Genomic DNA, 15,737 nt, shown 5'->3' with positions numbered 1-15,737 from the left:
ACAAATTAAGATATTTTTGATGAAATCCGAGAGCTTTCTGACCCTGCATAGACAGCAAGGGAACTGCCATGCTCAAGGTCCAGAAACGTAGTAAGGACAGCGTTAAAATAGTCCATGTGACATCAGTGGTTCAACCTTAATTTTATGAAGCTATGAGAATACTTTTTGTCCGCAAAGAAAACAAAAATAACGACTTTATTCAACAATTTCTTCCCTTCCGTGTCAGTCTCCGCCACCATTCATTCTGTCTATGGAGGGTCAGAATGCTCTCGGATTTCATCAAAAATATCTTAATTTGTGTTGCGAAGGTGAAGGAAGGTCTTACGTGTTTGGAACGACATGAGGGTGAGTAATTAATGACAGAATTTTCCGTTTTGGGTGAAAGTGAAAAAAAGTGAAAGTGACGTGACATGTGGCCAAGTATGGTGACCCATACTCAGAATTAGTGCTCTGCATTTATCCCATCCAAAGTGCACACACACACAGCAGTGAACACACACACACCCGGAGCAGTGGGCAGCCATTTTTTGCAGTGGCACCCGGGGAGCAGTTGGGGGTTCAGTGCGTTGCTCAAGGGCACCTCAGTCGTGGTATTGAAGGTGGGAGAGAGCGCTGTACATTCACTCCCCCCACCTACAATCCCTGCCGGTACGAGACTCGAACCCGCAACCTTGGATTTCGAGTCCGACTCTCTAACCATTAGGCCACGACTTCCCCTTTAATCAAACTATCCCTTTAATCAAAATATTATAATCTCTGCATTTTGCATTTGGACAGCAAAGGCTTTTAATGGTAATGTGTAAATTGAAAAGATTTCTCATATTCTTACCAAACCAGGTCTAAGTCCTCCTGGCAACTTAGTGATGAACTGCAACAATTCGGAGAAGCTTGAGTCATTTACCCAAAGCTTCAGCCAATCACAGCTCATGCCACCAGCAATACGACCTAAATCTCTTCAGTGAGAAGGAAACATTTTCGTATGAATGTTATTACATTTTAAAACAATACAAATATTAAAACAATGCATATTTGTGCTAGAGACCCAGGCTATGATGCAACTAACTAAGACCAGCATGAATTTCCAAAGCAAAATATACTGTAGCTGATGAGGCTAGCCGACCAGTCAACAATCATAAAGTATAGTAATGCTAGATATCACTTACAGTAATGACACTCTTGTGATGTTTACGGTCCGCTGAATCATTTTGAACAGCATTTGAGCCTGTTGTGTCAAATACAACAAGTGAGTCTGAGAAACTGGATCGCCCTCAAGGTTGTATCTGATACACTTTTGGCTGAGACAAGGTCTCTTTAATGTGGGTGATTATTAATTCATATTCCCTCGTGGAGGCTATTGTACCATGTAATGTACAGAGTGCTAGAGCTGAATATTCAATGCTTCTATAGTTGCTTTAAAATTTCAATTTCTGAGTGAAAATATACATGTAATATTAAAAAGGCCTGATGTTCTTGGACAGTGTTAGCTGAAGACTTGTATGTTTTGTGCCTGATATGCAACGCTAAGAAAAAGCAAGTTTCCAAAAACCAAAGGTATGAAATTAGGGTTGTACCTGTTGGTGAGACCATGGCATATGCTTATACAGAGATATGTGATGAAGGACTGTCTCTCCATCCAGATCTGACATTAATTTCTTCAAGGAGACGAATGGTAGAAGACACTGCAACTGCTGTGTTATATTTACAGACGTACGTTCCACAGCCTTCAAACAATCAGCATTTGTTATCATACGCCAACAGACCAAACCAAATCTAATGCATAAACACAAATGGAAAATGGGGAAATGGTGACTGTTTTGTACAGAGCTCAAGCACTAGACGTTCAAACCTGTTGGAGTGCAAAATGGACCATCGCTTGATGAGCAGGTTGCAGGTCAGCCAGCATTAAACTCCAACACAGACAATCAGGCGCAGACTCAGGAACAACCAGCTTTCTCAAGAAAGAAGGCCCCAGACCCGGAAACAATGGCTTCAATCTGCAGAGCGTGTTGGCACTGAACTAAACAGGATTGAGACTGTGAACACAAGACTCACTAAAGGTAAGCATCGTAATTGGACTGGTATACAGCTTACATTTGTTTCTTCTGCTATTTTGTTCAGTATCTGGAATGCCTGCATTAAAAGAAATAGAAAAGTAGAAAATTCAGAATTAAGAATTTGGCTTCTGTCCAGTTCATAGTTTGGAATTTGAATTGAATTGTTCACACCCCACAGAAAGTTTAAAGGGGTCATATGATGCGATTTCAAGTTTTCCTTTCTCTTTGGAGTGTTACAAGCTGATTGTGAATAGATAAGATCCCTGAAGTTGCAAAGACTAAAGTCTCAAAACCCTGGGTCAGCTGGCCAATCAGAGCAGACTGCACTTGTCGGAAGGAGGGACTTTGTAGAAAACGAAGCGTTTGAGAGAGGCGGGGCATAGAGGATCTACAATAATGTACAGTATTTGAAAAATAATGTGTTTTTTGAACATTAAAGCATGTCAACATATTCTGTTACACCAAATACACAAAATAATGATCTTTAAAAAAGCATCATATGACCCCTTTAATTGGATTGACATGAAGAGGATCTATCAAAATCTATCTCTTCACACTCCTAAAAATAAAGGTTCTTTATTGGCATCTGTGGTTCCATGAAGAACCTTTAACATCCATGGAACTCTTCCATTCCACAAACGGTTCTTCACTCTTAAAAATAAAGGTTCCAAAAGGGGGTTTTCGCAGCGATACCATAGAAGAACCATTTTTGGTTCCCCAAAGAACCTGTCAGTAAACAGTTCCTAAAAAAAAAAAAATGAAGAACATCTTTGTCCAATGAAAAAGATCCATGGATGATTCTTCAGGGGACCACAGATGCCAATAAAGAACGTTTATTTTTAAGAGTGTTCATAGTACAAAAAAGGTTCTTCAAATTGTTAAAAAGTTCTTCACATTAACTTTTTCATGAAAGGTTCTTTGAGGAACCAAAAATGGTACTTTATTGGCATGACTATGAAAAAACAACACCTTTTGGAGTCAATTAATCAATCATTCATTCAACCATTAAAGCTTTTAATCCACTGTGCATACCTGTGCAGGTGGGAAAGTTGGCACACCCGGCAGAGTTACCAGATGCAACAACTCATTTGAGGACAGCGGCTCCAAAAATGAAGCGCCCATTTGTGGCAGCATTCCATGTAACGAGGCCATTGCCGAAGCTGATAAGATACTGGCATTTAAGGATTTAAGGGCCATCCCAAGCCAATGCGACAGCTGCAGATAAAAGAACTCTTCATGAATAACACTTGAAACATTATTACACGATGCACAATATCCAGAAAATCAAGGCTCACTCTGCCACTTCCACTGACGTGTCCCTCTGATACACATTGTGCCAGCTGCTGCCACAGGACTGGTGAGAGATTTGATGAAGACAATAGCTGTTGTAAGTCCTCCGAGTTCAGGTAACATATGAGAACTCCTAACCTGTTGTGAGAAGCATGGTGTCTTTTATTGTATTGTTTATAAATGTAAAAATGTCAAATGATTTGAATTTGTACCTCATTATGTTGTTACTTGTCAGGTTCTTCCCCCTGCCAAATACAGTACGAAGTACATGGCACCCCCTTGTGGCATCCAGACTGCTGTTCCCCAGCATCTCCATTAAGGGTGTGAGCTGTAGGTCAAACAATCAGACGTTACTTTACGATATGGGAAAAAATAAAAAAACAGGATCCCCTGATGGAGACATACTCACTTGTTGAGATGTGAGCTGCTGAAAGTGACTGACTGGGAGATGTGGAAGTAGAGGCAGAATGGAGCTGAGGAAGTAAGGAGGCCATGAAGGCACATCTCCAGCTACACTGGACTGCAACAGGCGTTTTACGAAGGCTTGTTTTTGTGGAGACTTCATCTCAGAGCTGTGATCACTAATGGCCATTAGTCTGAAGCGAGTGAACATAATAATTGAATTGGGAGGACACTGGGCTAAATCATAAAATATAGTTTCGATATGATCCACTTACACACTTTCATTGACCATGAGAGAGGCAGGGAAGGTCATAATGTCTGCGACAGACATGTATGGTATAAACTGGGAGAGGTCGATGAAAAGCTCTGGTGTGACATGTGGAAACTTGTGAATGAAAGCAGCTGTCATGGTTTCCATGGCCTCTTGTTCCTTTGGAGAGACCTGTGAATGACACCAGTTATACATGTATATGTGCTTCTAAGTAGGGATGTATTATATATCAGTACTGTATTGATTATTGGATGACATTAAACAGTTTTTCATTTATCGGTATCAGTCAGCATTGTATATTCGATATACAAGCATTGTTTTTTATTTACCTGTATAGTTTCCACTTGAAGTTGATCCCAACTCTGATGAACATGGGAAAGGAATCTTTTCACAGCATCTTTTTCCGCTGACAAAACTACACTGCGAATACTCTCTCTAGGCATCTGTAGGTATTCCTTGGAGTGTATAAATGTCAGAATTAGACATTGACAAATGTGTACTGACAAAATAGTGCAGTTTTGCGAGGAATGCCTGTGAGTGAAAGGGCTTAACTCATCATCTTTTTGCCTACTAACTTCAAGAAACTACAGTATGGAAAGTGATACGGATTCTGGGTTTAACTCAAGGGTTTTCAAACAAGATGCAATATGGTGCTAAAGTAAAATAATGGCTAACAAAATTATATAATAATAATGATAATAATAATTGTAATAACTATAAAAATATAAATAGCTTCCATATCATATTTCAATAGTTTCTTATGATTTTAGCACAATGAAAATTTTACAATCATGTCATCTTTATAATATCACGCTTTATACACTTTTAAAAATAAAGATTCCAAAAGAGAATTTTCACAGCATATGCCATAGAACAAAAATTTTGGCTTCCATAAAGAGTCTTTCAGTGAACACTTCTTAAAAGTACCATTTTTTTCTTAGTGTGAAGAAAATTTTAATAATCTTAAGAACCTTAATCCACTATAAATAACGTTTTGTGCAATGGAAAGGTTCCATTGAAGTTAAAGGTTCTTTATAGAACCAGGAATGCCAATAAAGAACCTTTATTTTTAAGAGAGTATTTTAAAAATAGTATCCCCTGCAAAGGGATATTTAGGGCTCCTTGGCATCAAAAAGTTTGAAAACACCTGGGTTTAACTGACTAGATGATTTGCCATCAGTGAGAATAAGTTATACCTGCATTAAAAATCTTAAAGCAGAGGAGTTGCCCTCTCTCTGAATGAGATCCCACAGGACAGGCTGCTGGGGAGAAAAGCCTTTGAAACTGAATGCATCGAACTGAATGCATGGTAACATAGCAATAAAATACTAGCATGAAAAACGATGCAACTTTTAAATGCATGACATACACTGAAACAGCTTAAAAGATCCTCTTTTAAAGTTGAGTTTTGCTCTCTCTTCAGGAAGACGGCAACAGTGTGAAGGACACTTATTGATGCATCGGGCCGTAGAGTAGCCCAGAAGGAAGCATTGTCCTGGAGGCTGGACAGAAGAATGACCTGACCCAGGCTCTGACGCACCTCTCGTTCTCCGTCCTCCATACCCGCTGAGAGCCCCACCACAAAGTCCAACACTCGAAGCACGTAGCTCACCGTTGCTAACCAACCCGTGCGTTCATCCACTGCTCCTTCACATAGAGTGATCTTATAAATTGCGTCTTGTAGAATGGGCAAGGGGTTCACACAAAGTTGAGAGGTGTCGAAGTCATACGGCGCTGGCAGCATGTCAAACAGCTTCTGGAGGACACACGTGGCGCCCTGCTTCTCTTCAGAGTTCAAACAGTAGTCTAAGAGTGAAGGTTGCTTTTGAACCAATGTGAAGTACAGTGTGGCATTTTTGCAAATATAGTTCTTCAAACCTGCTTTACTGCTGCAAATCTCAAGGGTGGTAGTGTTCATAAAATGTTCTTCCTTCCAGTTCAAGTAATCACAGTTCTCTATGGGGACCCCATGAGAGTGATTAGGGATAACTTTGGAGCAGTACTCTGCCGCCCAGCTCCCATCTTGGAGTATCTGAGATGACTCATTTCCACACAAAGATGCAATAAGGGCTGTGTTATTGGGCAGAAAACACCTTCTAAAATCCTGGGCGTTTAGAGTTTTGCTGCTTAGCAGTGCTAAGCAATCCTCAGTGGCGTCTGGAGGAGATCCCCCAGAAACATCGTTGGAGAGTTGAAGACAGAGGTCATCAATACTTGACTGGATGAGGTACTGGTAATCCTTTGTAGCTTCTGCCTGAGAAAAATTTTGCAGCAAGGTAATTGCTAATACAGAAAACTTTAAAGCAATAGTTCACTCAAAAATGAAAATTCGGTCATCGTTTACTCACCCTCCTCAATCCAAACCACAAGACTTTGGTTAATCTTTGAAACAGAAATTAGGATATTTTTAATTAAACCTAAGAGGTTTCTGTCCCTAGATTGAAAGTCCAGGTAACTAAAACTTCGAAGTTCCTAAAAGTTCATAAAGGTGTTCATTAACAAATCCATATGATTGAGTGCCATGAGCGGTCTCTTGTGAAGAAATACAATCATTTTATATGATTAACAGATTTAATTTAGCTTTAATTCACATATAAACACACATGCATAGAGCGCATCACATATGGTAAACATGGAAGGTTGTGCATGCATCATGCATTAGAAACAAATGATTTTTTTCTGATTCTGAAAAAATTGGTTATCATGCATGCATTGTGCATGTATATTTGTGCTTCCATGTTTACCATACATAATGTGTGTCTCTATGTATGTGTGTCTATGTATAAATAAATGCCTAAATTAAATCTTTTCATCTTGAATTACACATTTTTTTATGGATGCATTTTAAAATGCCTAAAAGAGATTTTTTGGATCTTTTAAGTTTTGGTTACCTGGACTTTCAAAGGAGAGATAGAAACCTATTTAACCTTCATTAAAAAATATCTTAATTTGTGTTTTGAAGATTAACCAGAGTCTTGGGTTTGGTGAGTGAATATACATTTTTGGTTGAACTAACCCTTTATTCATAGACACTAAACTAAAACTAAAAGTAACTGTGTACCTGATGTGCATGCTGCAGCCAGAATGTAGAGTTGGCACACACTGTTTTGTTAAACTCGTGAGCGAAGAATTCACTGCAAACATGAACCCAAAGAAAATCTTCCTCTGCTGCTGAGAGGTACCAAGCAGCATCGGAGCAAGACACATGCAGGTCTACCCCAAAATGGTTGACTTCTGGGTCCTGTGAGCCATTCTCTCCATCGAAAAGATTACAGTAGAGGAAGACAGTAAAATTCGAGACACCAGTGAGACCAGGGATAGAGGCATTACAGGCAGCTTCCAGAATCTCTGCTGACGGTGAGGGGTCTGAATCACTCTGCTCGTGGACTTTTGGCTGGGACTGGTGAAGTTTAGGTCTTCTGGATGAGTGCTGAGGTTTCAAAGTCCTTGTTTCCTCCTCTGGAGAGGGGCAGGTCATCAAAGACGGCCTGCTGGGTAAACCATCTGACCTGAAACCCATCGCTTGAGCGTTCCATGTCAAGTTATGTCTAATTCCCCTGTACAAAGAGGACAACAAAACTGTTCATATACAATAATCTTTACTATGCACATATAGTTTAATAATTCAAAGTCTCGCTAATTCTCATGACACTTACCACAATATTAACTGCCTGAGGTCACCTTTACAAAGAAACAAAAGTGAATGGAAAAGTTCTGGGTGAATAGTTATATACAAATCACAGAGGATAGCAAAGCACTGTTGATTAATTGAGGAAAATGGAGAGCCGGCCACAGTATTATACAATTGGCTTTGATGTAACATCATAGCTGTGCACATAATACCAGTGGTATACGGTTACCGACACAAAAGAAACAGGAGATTATCCAGGCTATAGGATTTAGATTAACAAAGATCTGGTTAATGACCAGCAATGCCATTGTGATTTCAGTCAGGGTTATGCGCCATTCAGAATTGAATTGAAGATGCCTTTTAAAATCACATGTAATTTTTTCATTTGAAATGAAGTAGAAAATATGATGCAGAACAGCAATTCAAATGGGAATGAAGTAGAATTAAAAGGAAATTAAAAGATGGCTGTACTTTTGAACTAGATAAGCAAAGTCTCTGAAGTTTCGAACTTTGAAGTCTTATATGCCTTACAGACAGAAGATGGATGGATGGATGGATGGATGGATGGATAGACAGACAGACGGACGGATGGAACAACATAATGACAGACAGATAGAACAGTAGAACAATAGATAGATAGATAGATAGATAGATAGAACGACGGATGGATGGATGGATGGATGGATGGAACAACAGAATGACAGACAGATAGAACATAGAATAACAGATAGATAGATAGATAGATAGATAGATAGATTGATTTTTTATTTAACAAAATGCATTACTTGTGGTGAACTTCTTTGAATTGCAATTCAGTACATTTGTTTTCCTGATGTTCCAATTGAAATGAATGTTACAGGTAAAGTATTATATGTGTTATGGAGGTTAGAGTCTGTTAAAAGTAGCAGTACTCTACTTGCCTACAGAACATCTTCCATGGTGACTGTACTGTGGTTCGCCCACCATACTGCTTACATCATCCAGCAGTGCCTTGGTCATATGTGACACTTTTCTTCTCAGATTACCATACACGCTGCGGCCGACATTGTGCAGAAATCCATTTCTGAGGTTATCCAAGCCCTGCAGGAGGGCAGGATTACGCTCCGCGAACTGTACTGTCCTTTCTCCTGCGCTTGACCTCGACAAAGCCTGAAGAAGCAGAGACTGCATAGAAGCAAGGCTCTCTGAATCAGTGCCAGACTGGTTCAACAAGAGCTGCTCCTCACGAAGTACCTCAGGTGGCACGAGGAAGGGTTTGAAACTTCCTGTAGAGAGTGTGGCATCCCTTTGATTGCTTTCTACACTCACAGGGTGTAGACTGACCACAGGTTTCCAGTTCCTGGTTTCCATAAAGCTAATGAGCTGCTCAAGCCAGCTCAGGTTGAAGGCACAATCATTTCGTCCTTTCAGGACACAGATGAAACCTTGGAGACCTGCGACGGCCTGGCCGTACATCCCACTGACCAGAGCTTGAAGAACAGTTTCGAGCAAAGCGCTGATAGTCTTCCAGTTCTGAGAAATGAAAGTCAAGATGGGTTTTTGGGGCTGGCGTTCAGTGAGGGTCAAAATGCTTTGCACCAAACCCAGAAGTCCATCCCAATGTGGGCTGCCCCTGAGTGACAGAAACAAATCCTGAAGCCTGAAAGTGGGTCGCGGAGGACTCTTCCCATCCCATAATCCGAGCGACGTTTCCCTTCCCATCTGAAGAAGAGAGTAGAGCAGGTTCTCCCAAAACTGGTCATCACCAAACGGTTGCTGCCGATCATCTAACTCTGCGTTCATCTCTTGCAAGTACATGGAGATGTTATACAGGAATCCTGAGAGCCTGTTTCTATCGAAGGCTTTGTTTAAAGATGGGAGACTCTTGCTTTTCCTTGGCAGGACACCTAGAGACTTGAGGCCTCCCATAATGCTCCTCACTATGGAATGAATTTGTTGATCTTTCTGTCTTTCTGCTGGTGGTTGTGCTCTGTGTGGGTTCCATCTTCCACCGTTCCTCCAGATCTCAACAAGCTCTTTCAAAATCGCCTCCTTCTGGTCCTCTTTTTTACTGGCTAACATGAGAAAAACACTAATAGAAGTTAGAGTGTGAAACAAATTGAGTCATTGTACAAACAAAGAACAGGAACAGCCAGTATTGTCTTACCTCCAGCAATGGCAGATACTTGTTCCAGTATGAGCAAAATCACTACAATTCCCAACTTGCCCATCCTAAGTTCCTTTGCCTCAAGGTAGAATGGACAAAGTCATTTTGTTGTCTTTGTTAGAGTGCATTTGTGTTCCTTTAGGAGCTGACGGAGACATTCAGGGAGTAAAGTGTCACACTGTGGAGTGCACATGAAATCTTAATGACTATCCAACGCCACTTGGCTAAACTTTCACAAAGAAAAGTTTGCCACTTTCTAAATTAAACAATAGGGGTTATGAAAATACATTAAAAAAAGATACATGAATAGAAAAAAAATCACAGGTTTTTCTTTAAAAAATGCATTTAATTGCTACAACTAAATTTAGATATTTCATGCATTCAAAAAAAAAACTATTGCTACAAATTAGACTGTAAACATTTTAATTTTTATGCATCTTGTCTTAAAAAAACAAAACATACAATCCAGACATTTGTAAAAAAAAAAACTATTGCTACAAATTAGACTGTAAAAATTTTAATTTTTATGCATCTTGTCTTAAAAAAACAAAACATACAATCCAGACATTTGTATTATAGTAATAGAAATTAAAGGATTTTTTTAGTACTTACAAGCAGTTGTATCCATTTAATCCTGTCAGTATCTGTGAAAATAGGATTGCGCGTAAGTGTGAGCAAATTATTTCTCCGTCCTACTCTCTACATCTTCTTCTCTCAGAATTTGTCACTTTTTGATCCGCTCCCCCTCCCAGTCTTTCAGATTCAATTGGATCCTCAAAAGCCACAGCTTCATGTTTCAGCGACATCGTCCCGTCATGTGCCAGCTGACTGTGTGCTGGAGTGAGAGGCCAGAGGCTCAGGGATGTAATATGAGAAAAGAGAAAGGCCAAGGAACTTTAAGAGGGTATACTTTTGTATCACAAGGCAATTTCATAGTAATTAAGATTAAAGGAGTTACAAAGGTAGGTCATTACTTTCGACTGAGGATAAAAAAGGGCGCAGTTGATACACAATAGATAATGCACTTGTACATAACGCTGCATAATAAACATATTATGTATATAACCCAATCTTTATGGTGATAATGACAATTACTTAGAGTTTTTTTTTATTTATTATTTTGCATACTACTGTATATGAAAATATATAATATCATAGTATTTATTAATATTTTGAATCTTTCATTTGTATTTTATTCATTTTCATTTTAGCTTAAATCATACTCATTGTTATGTGCTTTTGTCATTTCTATTTGTTATTTTGTATTTCTATTTAGCTTTAATTTATTATTATTTCAGTTTTAGTACAACTTATTTAACTTCAATTAATTGCCATGGCAACATATCTAATTTTCAGTTATTTTAATTTTTTATCAAATATTTCAGCTTTATAATAACACTTACCACCAGTGTTATTTTAGTACTTTTTATATACCATTACAGTATTTATTAGCTTTTTTTTTTGTTATTAGTTTTCATTTTATTTCAACTTTTAATTATTTTGTTAGCTGCTTTTGTCGTTTTTATTCGTTTTTTCTATTTCTACTTAGCTTTTTAATTAATTTCAATTTTAGTTTAAGTATTTCAACTTAAACTTATTTTAATTCATATAGTTGCCAAAGCAACGTTTCTCATTTCGTTTAAGTTTTTTATTTAATATTTTTTATTCATATAATATTTTTTATTTAACAACACTTACCGACCAGTGTTATTTTAGTATTATTTATATAGCCTACTATTGTAGTACTTCTTATTGTTTTGAATTATTTATATTAATTTTAGTTCAGGTTTTTGTACATTTGTTATGTACTATAACAGTTTGTTATTGTTATGTTATGTGTCATTTTTATTAGGTATTTGTTTTAAATTTCTACTTTTTATATCAGTTTAGGTCATTTTAGTACTTCAGCTTAAACTTATTTTAATTCATTTAGTTGCCAAAGCAACAAGTTTTTCATCTAATTTTTATATTTATTTCAATCAAACAAAAAAGTCAACATTTTCCCCCCTCAAAAGCTTACATAAAGCACTTAATCAGAATGTAATCACGATGAGCCCTATTTTATTCTTCAATCTGATATCTCATGAGGTAATTTTCACCTGTGCCAACACTGACCTAAAACGGTACCCTTGTCCTGGCGGGTATTGTTTTACTTATGTGGCAGCCAGCAGGTCGCCTACAGCTGTCATAAAACAAAAGTGTCCCTAAGCCACCATCAGCACACAATCAGGCCCTTCAATGATGTTCAAAATCATCTCGCTCTTGTCTAAAGCCTGTCTACAGCAGCTGAAACCCGAGTGGATTGAGTGAAAGGCCTAGCACAGCCTCCATACAAGCCTTCTGATTCTGTGTTGCTGTCGCCTGCAGAGGAACAATAACTTCCTCTTGTATTATTGATGCCTGAGGGAGCGGCGTTCACTCAGCAGCATGGAGCTCAGTTGGCTGCAGGAATATTAAATGAGAAACTTTACTCCTCATGACTAACTCCACTCAAATCGCACAGCAGTGAGCTTGTTTGTTTGCTCTGACGTGCAGATGATATGACTAAACGATGCACGAAAATATAGCTAAGGACAAAAAAATCTAATAGGTGCTGTCTGACTGGTTGACTGTGCATTGTATATGAAAACAGTCAAAGGAGCTCATAGATCCAAACTCCAGACATGAGCCTTAGCTTAAGTCTGTCTTAACTTATTAAGGCATGTTAGAACAACTAGAGTTCCAAAGCATCTGGTCCAGTGTATCAAGTAGCCCACAAATCATACATGATAGACTCTTAGATACTTCTAAGATTCTTATTCCTTTCAAATTAACGTGTTGTCAGACATGCATACTAAAAAGTGTTGTATTTACTCACCAAACATTTTTAGGCCTTTATTTTCACACCTCTGAATCATTCTTCTCCATCTGGTTGGGACAATTAATTTCTGCGTACTTAAAATAATGCTATGAAAAAGCCTATTCTAAGAACCATTTGTTCCAGTGGGAAAAAGACTATCCACATGTAGCCTATACAGTATATAGTAGACCTACTTAAGTTCCATACGTTTTGTTTGTAAGGTTTCAAGCACCTGAAAGGTCAAATTTTGACATTCAGACAGCGATCAAGAAAATGCATAAATTATGTTACAAAACAATATGACAAAAGCAAGATTGTATTAGGCCTCAATAATGGTCTTATCTCTTGTATTAAGACTGTTAATACAAAACGTAAGAATTCAAAGAATTACCACAAATAACTTCTTTAACTAACCTCTTGTCTTGACTTAATCCACAAAGTTAGGATGTTTAATTAATTTATTGGGTTGTTGCAATTATTAAGCAGGGCAACATAACACTGGTTATTTAATGCTACAAATATTTATCATCTAGCAAGTAAACTCTATTGTGACAGTTAATGTAATTCAACTAAAACATCTCACGCACTTTACATTCAAAAACGATCTGTGTTTGCTACATAAGTTAACATATTTACCAGTGTAAAGCATTGACAAAGCAATCATATGAGCTGAATAGTTTACAATCAGGCCCCTGTTTATTAATATCTAAGAAATTGAAGTAAATTCAATGGGTAGCCAAATGCTTTGACTGAACAGTTTGGACTCATGATCATATAAAACATTTGATGAGATTTCACAGTAAAATGAGAAAAAAATGTGGTAACTAGCATTGTTTATGTTCCCTAATCATATTAATATGTGATTATGCAACATATTAAAGCAATATAAATATATTTGCATTTCAAACTAGTGGAAGCAGCATGCAGTTTTAGTTTTAGTGTTTCTGTGCATTTATTTGAAAGAAAACTAACAAATGGCATGTTACTGTTTCAACAACTTAAAGGCCTTTACTAAACACTAGCACTACATCCTCTGGAAGTTAATGTTTAAGTACAATAAGTGGCTTCACTGGCATTCGTTTAGTTTGCTTTCTGTTTTAACATGCTCTGTCTGGGGAAGTAAAAAGAACTGAAACATGGTTCAACCTTAGCTTGAACTTGCAATACCACATTTAGCCTCTAGATGTCAGATTTCTGCACAGAATGTCGGTAAAGTATTGACTGTTCGTAATTGCATATTACTAGTACTGTTTTTGCAGTGTATAGTATCCTGCAGTATGTGAATTCTCAGTATGCATAGAATTCCTAGATGAGCTGCTAATTTTGTCCAAATGTGCAGCATACAATCAGAGCACTCTGCTTGAGAAACTGTATCCCACAATGCAGTGTGCTCAGCCTTCCTTATGAATGAATGAATGATGCATTTATATAGCACTTTATTGTGTATTGTTGTACACCCAAAGCGCTTTACAATCATGTGGGGGGGTCTCTCCTCAACCACCACCAGTGTGCAGCATCCACATTTCCAGTGTAATGCACCTATAATATTACTATCTCTCTAGGCTCACTAGTTAATCAAACTGCCTATAAAATTAAAGCATTTATACACAAAACTCGAATAGAAATGCAGTTTTATATTCCAGATGATAACTGGACACCACTTATTGAATTATGGTTGCATAATGCATACTGGGAATAGAGAATGATACTAACATAACTCTGGGTGGCTGAAAAACTGCATTTATTACACAATAAATAGTTTATAAATGGTGAATGAAAGAAAATAAGTTGTATTTTTTTTTTGTAGAGAATACAGAAATTCTCAAAAAAAAAATGTTACTGCTGATTTTTCATGACCTTTTATAAACAGCAGAAACAAAATGAAAAACAAATGGCTGCATGTCAGTCCAGTCCAGCCCCTGTGCAGTGGCCCTAAAAAGTATCTGGACACTTGCATTTTTTGAATGAACTGCATTAAGTGTGGCGTACGTGTCCAAATACTTTTGGGGGCCACTGTATCTTTGAAAAGAATCACAGAATAAAACGGTAACAAAGTCCACCACTAATGAGTGAATGCTATGTAGTGAGGAGCTGTTCTGCAGACAATGTCGTGGGCTGCAGGGAGGGTCGCTCATTTGTGCCTGTGCAGCAGAGCAGCAGGGTTTTGTGATGGACTCATACAAGAACTGTTCCTCCTCTGCTCATTATCGGGTTTGTGCTCACATGCCTGAATGGAAAGCATCTCTGCAGACCTGTCGCCTGTCCTAAATTCACCCCGCCACCATGAAGAAAACCCCATTCACTCCGAAGCCTGAACTAAATCGTTAGCATGAACTGTAATTATGAACTAGATGAGTAAAGTTTGAGAACAAACTTTGAAGTTGGCTTGAGAAAGCCTAGCCTGAAAGTTTGAAGCAGCTGTAAAAGCTTGAAGTTTGAAAGTTTAGATTAGAGAGATGTTGCTAGCATCATTTTAGCATGGTTAGCATGTTGCTAGCATTTTTTAACACAATTTGTATGTTGTTAGCATGTTTTAATACAATTTGCATGTTGTTATCATGTTGCTAGCATGATTTTAGAATTATTAGCATGTCTTTTAAAGCAATAAGCCCCAAGAAGCCATGGTTTACAGTGATCACACCTCTGAATCATTCTTCTCCATCTGGTTGGGACAATTAATTTCTGCGTACTTAAAATAATGCTATGAAAAAGCCTATTCTAAGAACCATTTGTTCCAGTGGGAAAAAGACTATCCACATGTAGCCTATACAGTATATAGTAGACCTACTTAAGTTCCATACGTTTTGTTTGTAAGGTTTCAAGCACCTGAAAGGTCAAATTTTGACATTCAGACAGCGATCAAGAAAATGCATAAATTATGTTACAAAACAATATGACAAAAGCAAGATTGTATTAGGCCTCAATAATGGTCTTATCTCTTGTATTAAGACTGTTAATACAAAACGTAAGAATTCAAAGAATTACCACAAATAACTTCTTTAACTAACCTCTTGTCTTGACTTAATCCACAAAGTTAGGATGTTTAATTAATTTATTGGGTTGTTGCAATTATTAAGCAGGGCAACATAACACTGGTTATTTAA

The 15,737-nt window shown here is 37.8% G+C and overlaps 1 protein-coding gene across 4 annotated transcripts in view; it reads right to left on the bottom strand.

Annotated features, from left to right (window-relative positions):
• The window catches only part of LOC107662276 (stereocilin), a 21,121-nt gene extending 5,759 nt beyond the window's left edge, over positions 1-15,362 (bottom strand). Inside the window, exons 1-20 of one of the 4 annotated variants that reach the window (XM_016452236.1) lie at positions 15,275-15,362; positions 12,652-12,680; positions 10,407-10,438; positions 9,795-9,972; positions 8,569-9,702; positions 7,674-7,698; positions 7,079-7,574; positions 5,387-6,271; positions 5,214-5,276; positions 4,347-4,472; positions 4,022-4,188; positions 3,754-3,940; positions 3,557-3,672; positions 3,350-3,482; positions 3,087-3,269; positions 2,092-2,130; positions 1,847-2,017; positions 1,572-1,721; positions 1,164-1,222; positions 830-953 (exon numbers count right to left, since the gene is read on the bottom strand). In XM_016452236.1, coding sequence (XP_016307722.1) covers positions 830-953; positions 1,164-1,222; positions 1,572-1,721; positions 1,847-2,017; positions 2,092-2,130; positions 3,087-3,269; positions 3,350-3,482; positions 3,557-3,672; positions 3,754-3,940; positions 4,022-4,188; positions 4,347-4,472; positions 5,214-5,276; positions 5,387-6,271; positions 7,079-7,574; positions 7,674-7,698; positions 8,569-9,702; positions 9,795-9,858 — 4,122 coding nt within the window. In that variant the 5' untranslated portion in view covers positions 9,859-9,972; positions 10,407-10,438; positions 12,652-12,680; positions 15,275-15,362. Of the gene's footprint in view, positions 1-829; positions 954-1,163; positions 1,223-1,571; positions 1,722-1,846; positions 2,018-2,091; positions 2,131-3,086; positions 3,270-3,349; positions 3,483-3,556; positions 3,673-3,753; positions 3,941-4,021; positions 4,189-4,346; positions 4,473-5,213; positions 5,277-5,386; positions 6,272-7,078; positions 7,575-7,673; positions 7,699-8,568; positions 9,703-9,794; positions 9,973-10,406; positions 10,948-12,651; positions 12,769-15,274 lie in introns of those variants that run through there. The other 3 variants (XM_016452235.1, XM_016452237.1, XM_016452234.1) reach the window with 3 other exon arrangements.
• Between the last annotated feature and the right edge of the window lie 375 nt (positions 15,363-15,737).

Source organism: Sinocyclocheilus anshuiensis, unplaced genomic scaffold, assembly GCF_001515605.1.
Source record: "Sinocyclocheilus anshuiensis isolate Anshui unplaced genomic scaffold, SAMN03320099.WGS_v1.1 scaffold579, whole genome shotgun sequence".
NCBI classification, from domain to species: domain Eukaryota; kingdom Metazoa; phylum Chordata; class Actinopteri; order Cypriniformes; family Cyprinidae; genus Sinocyclocheilus; species Sinocyclocheilus anshuiensis.
This window is presented reverse-complemented; position numbering and strand designations above follow the sequence as displayed.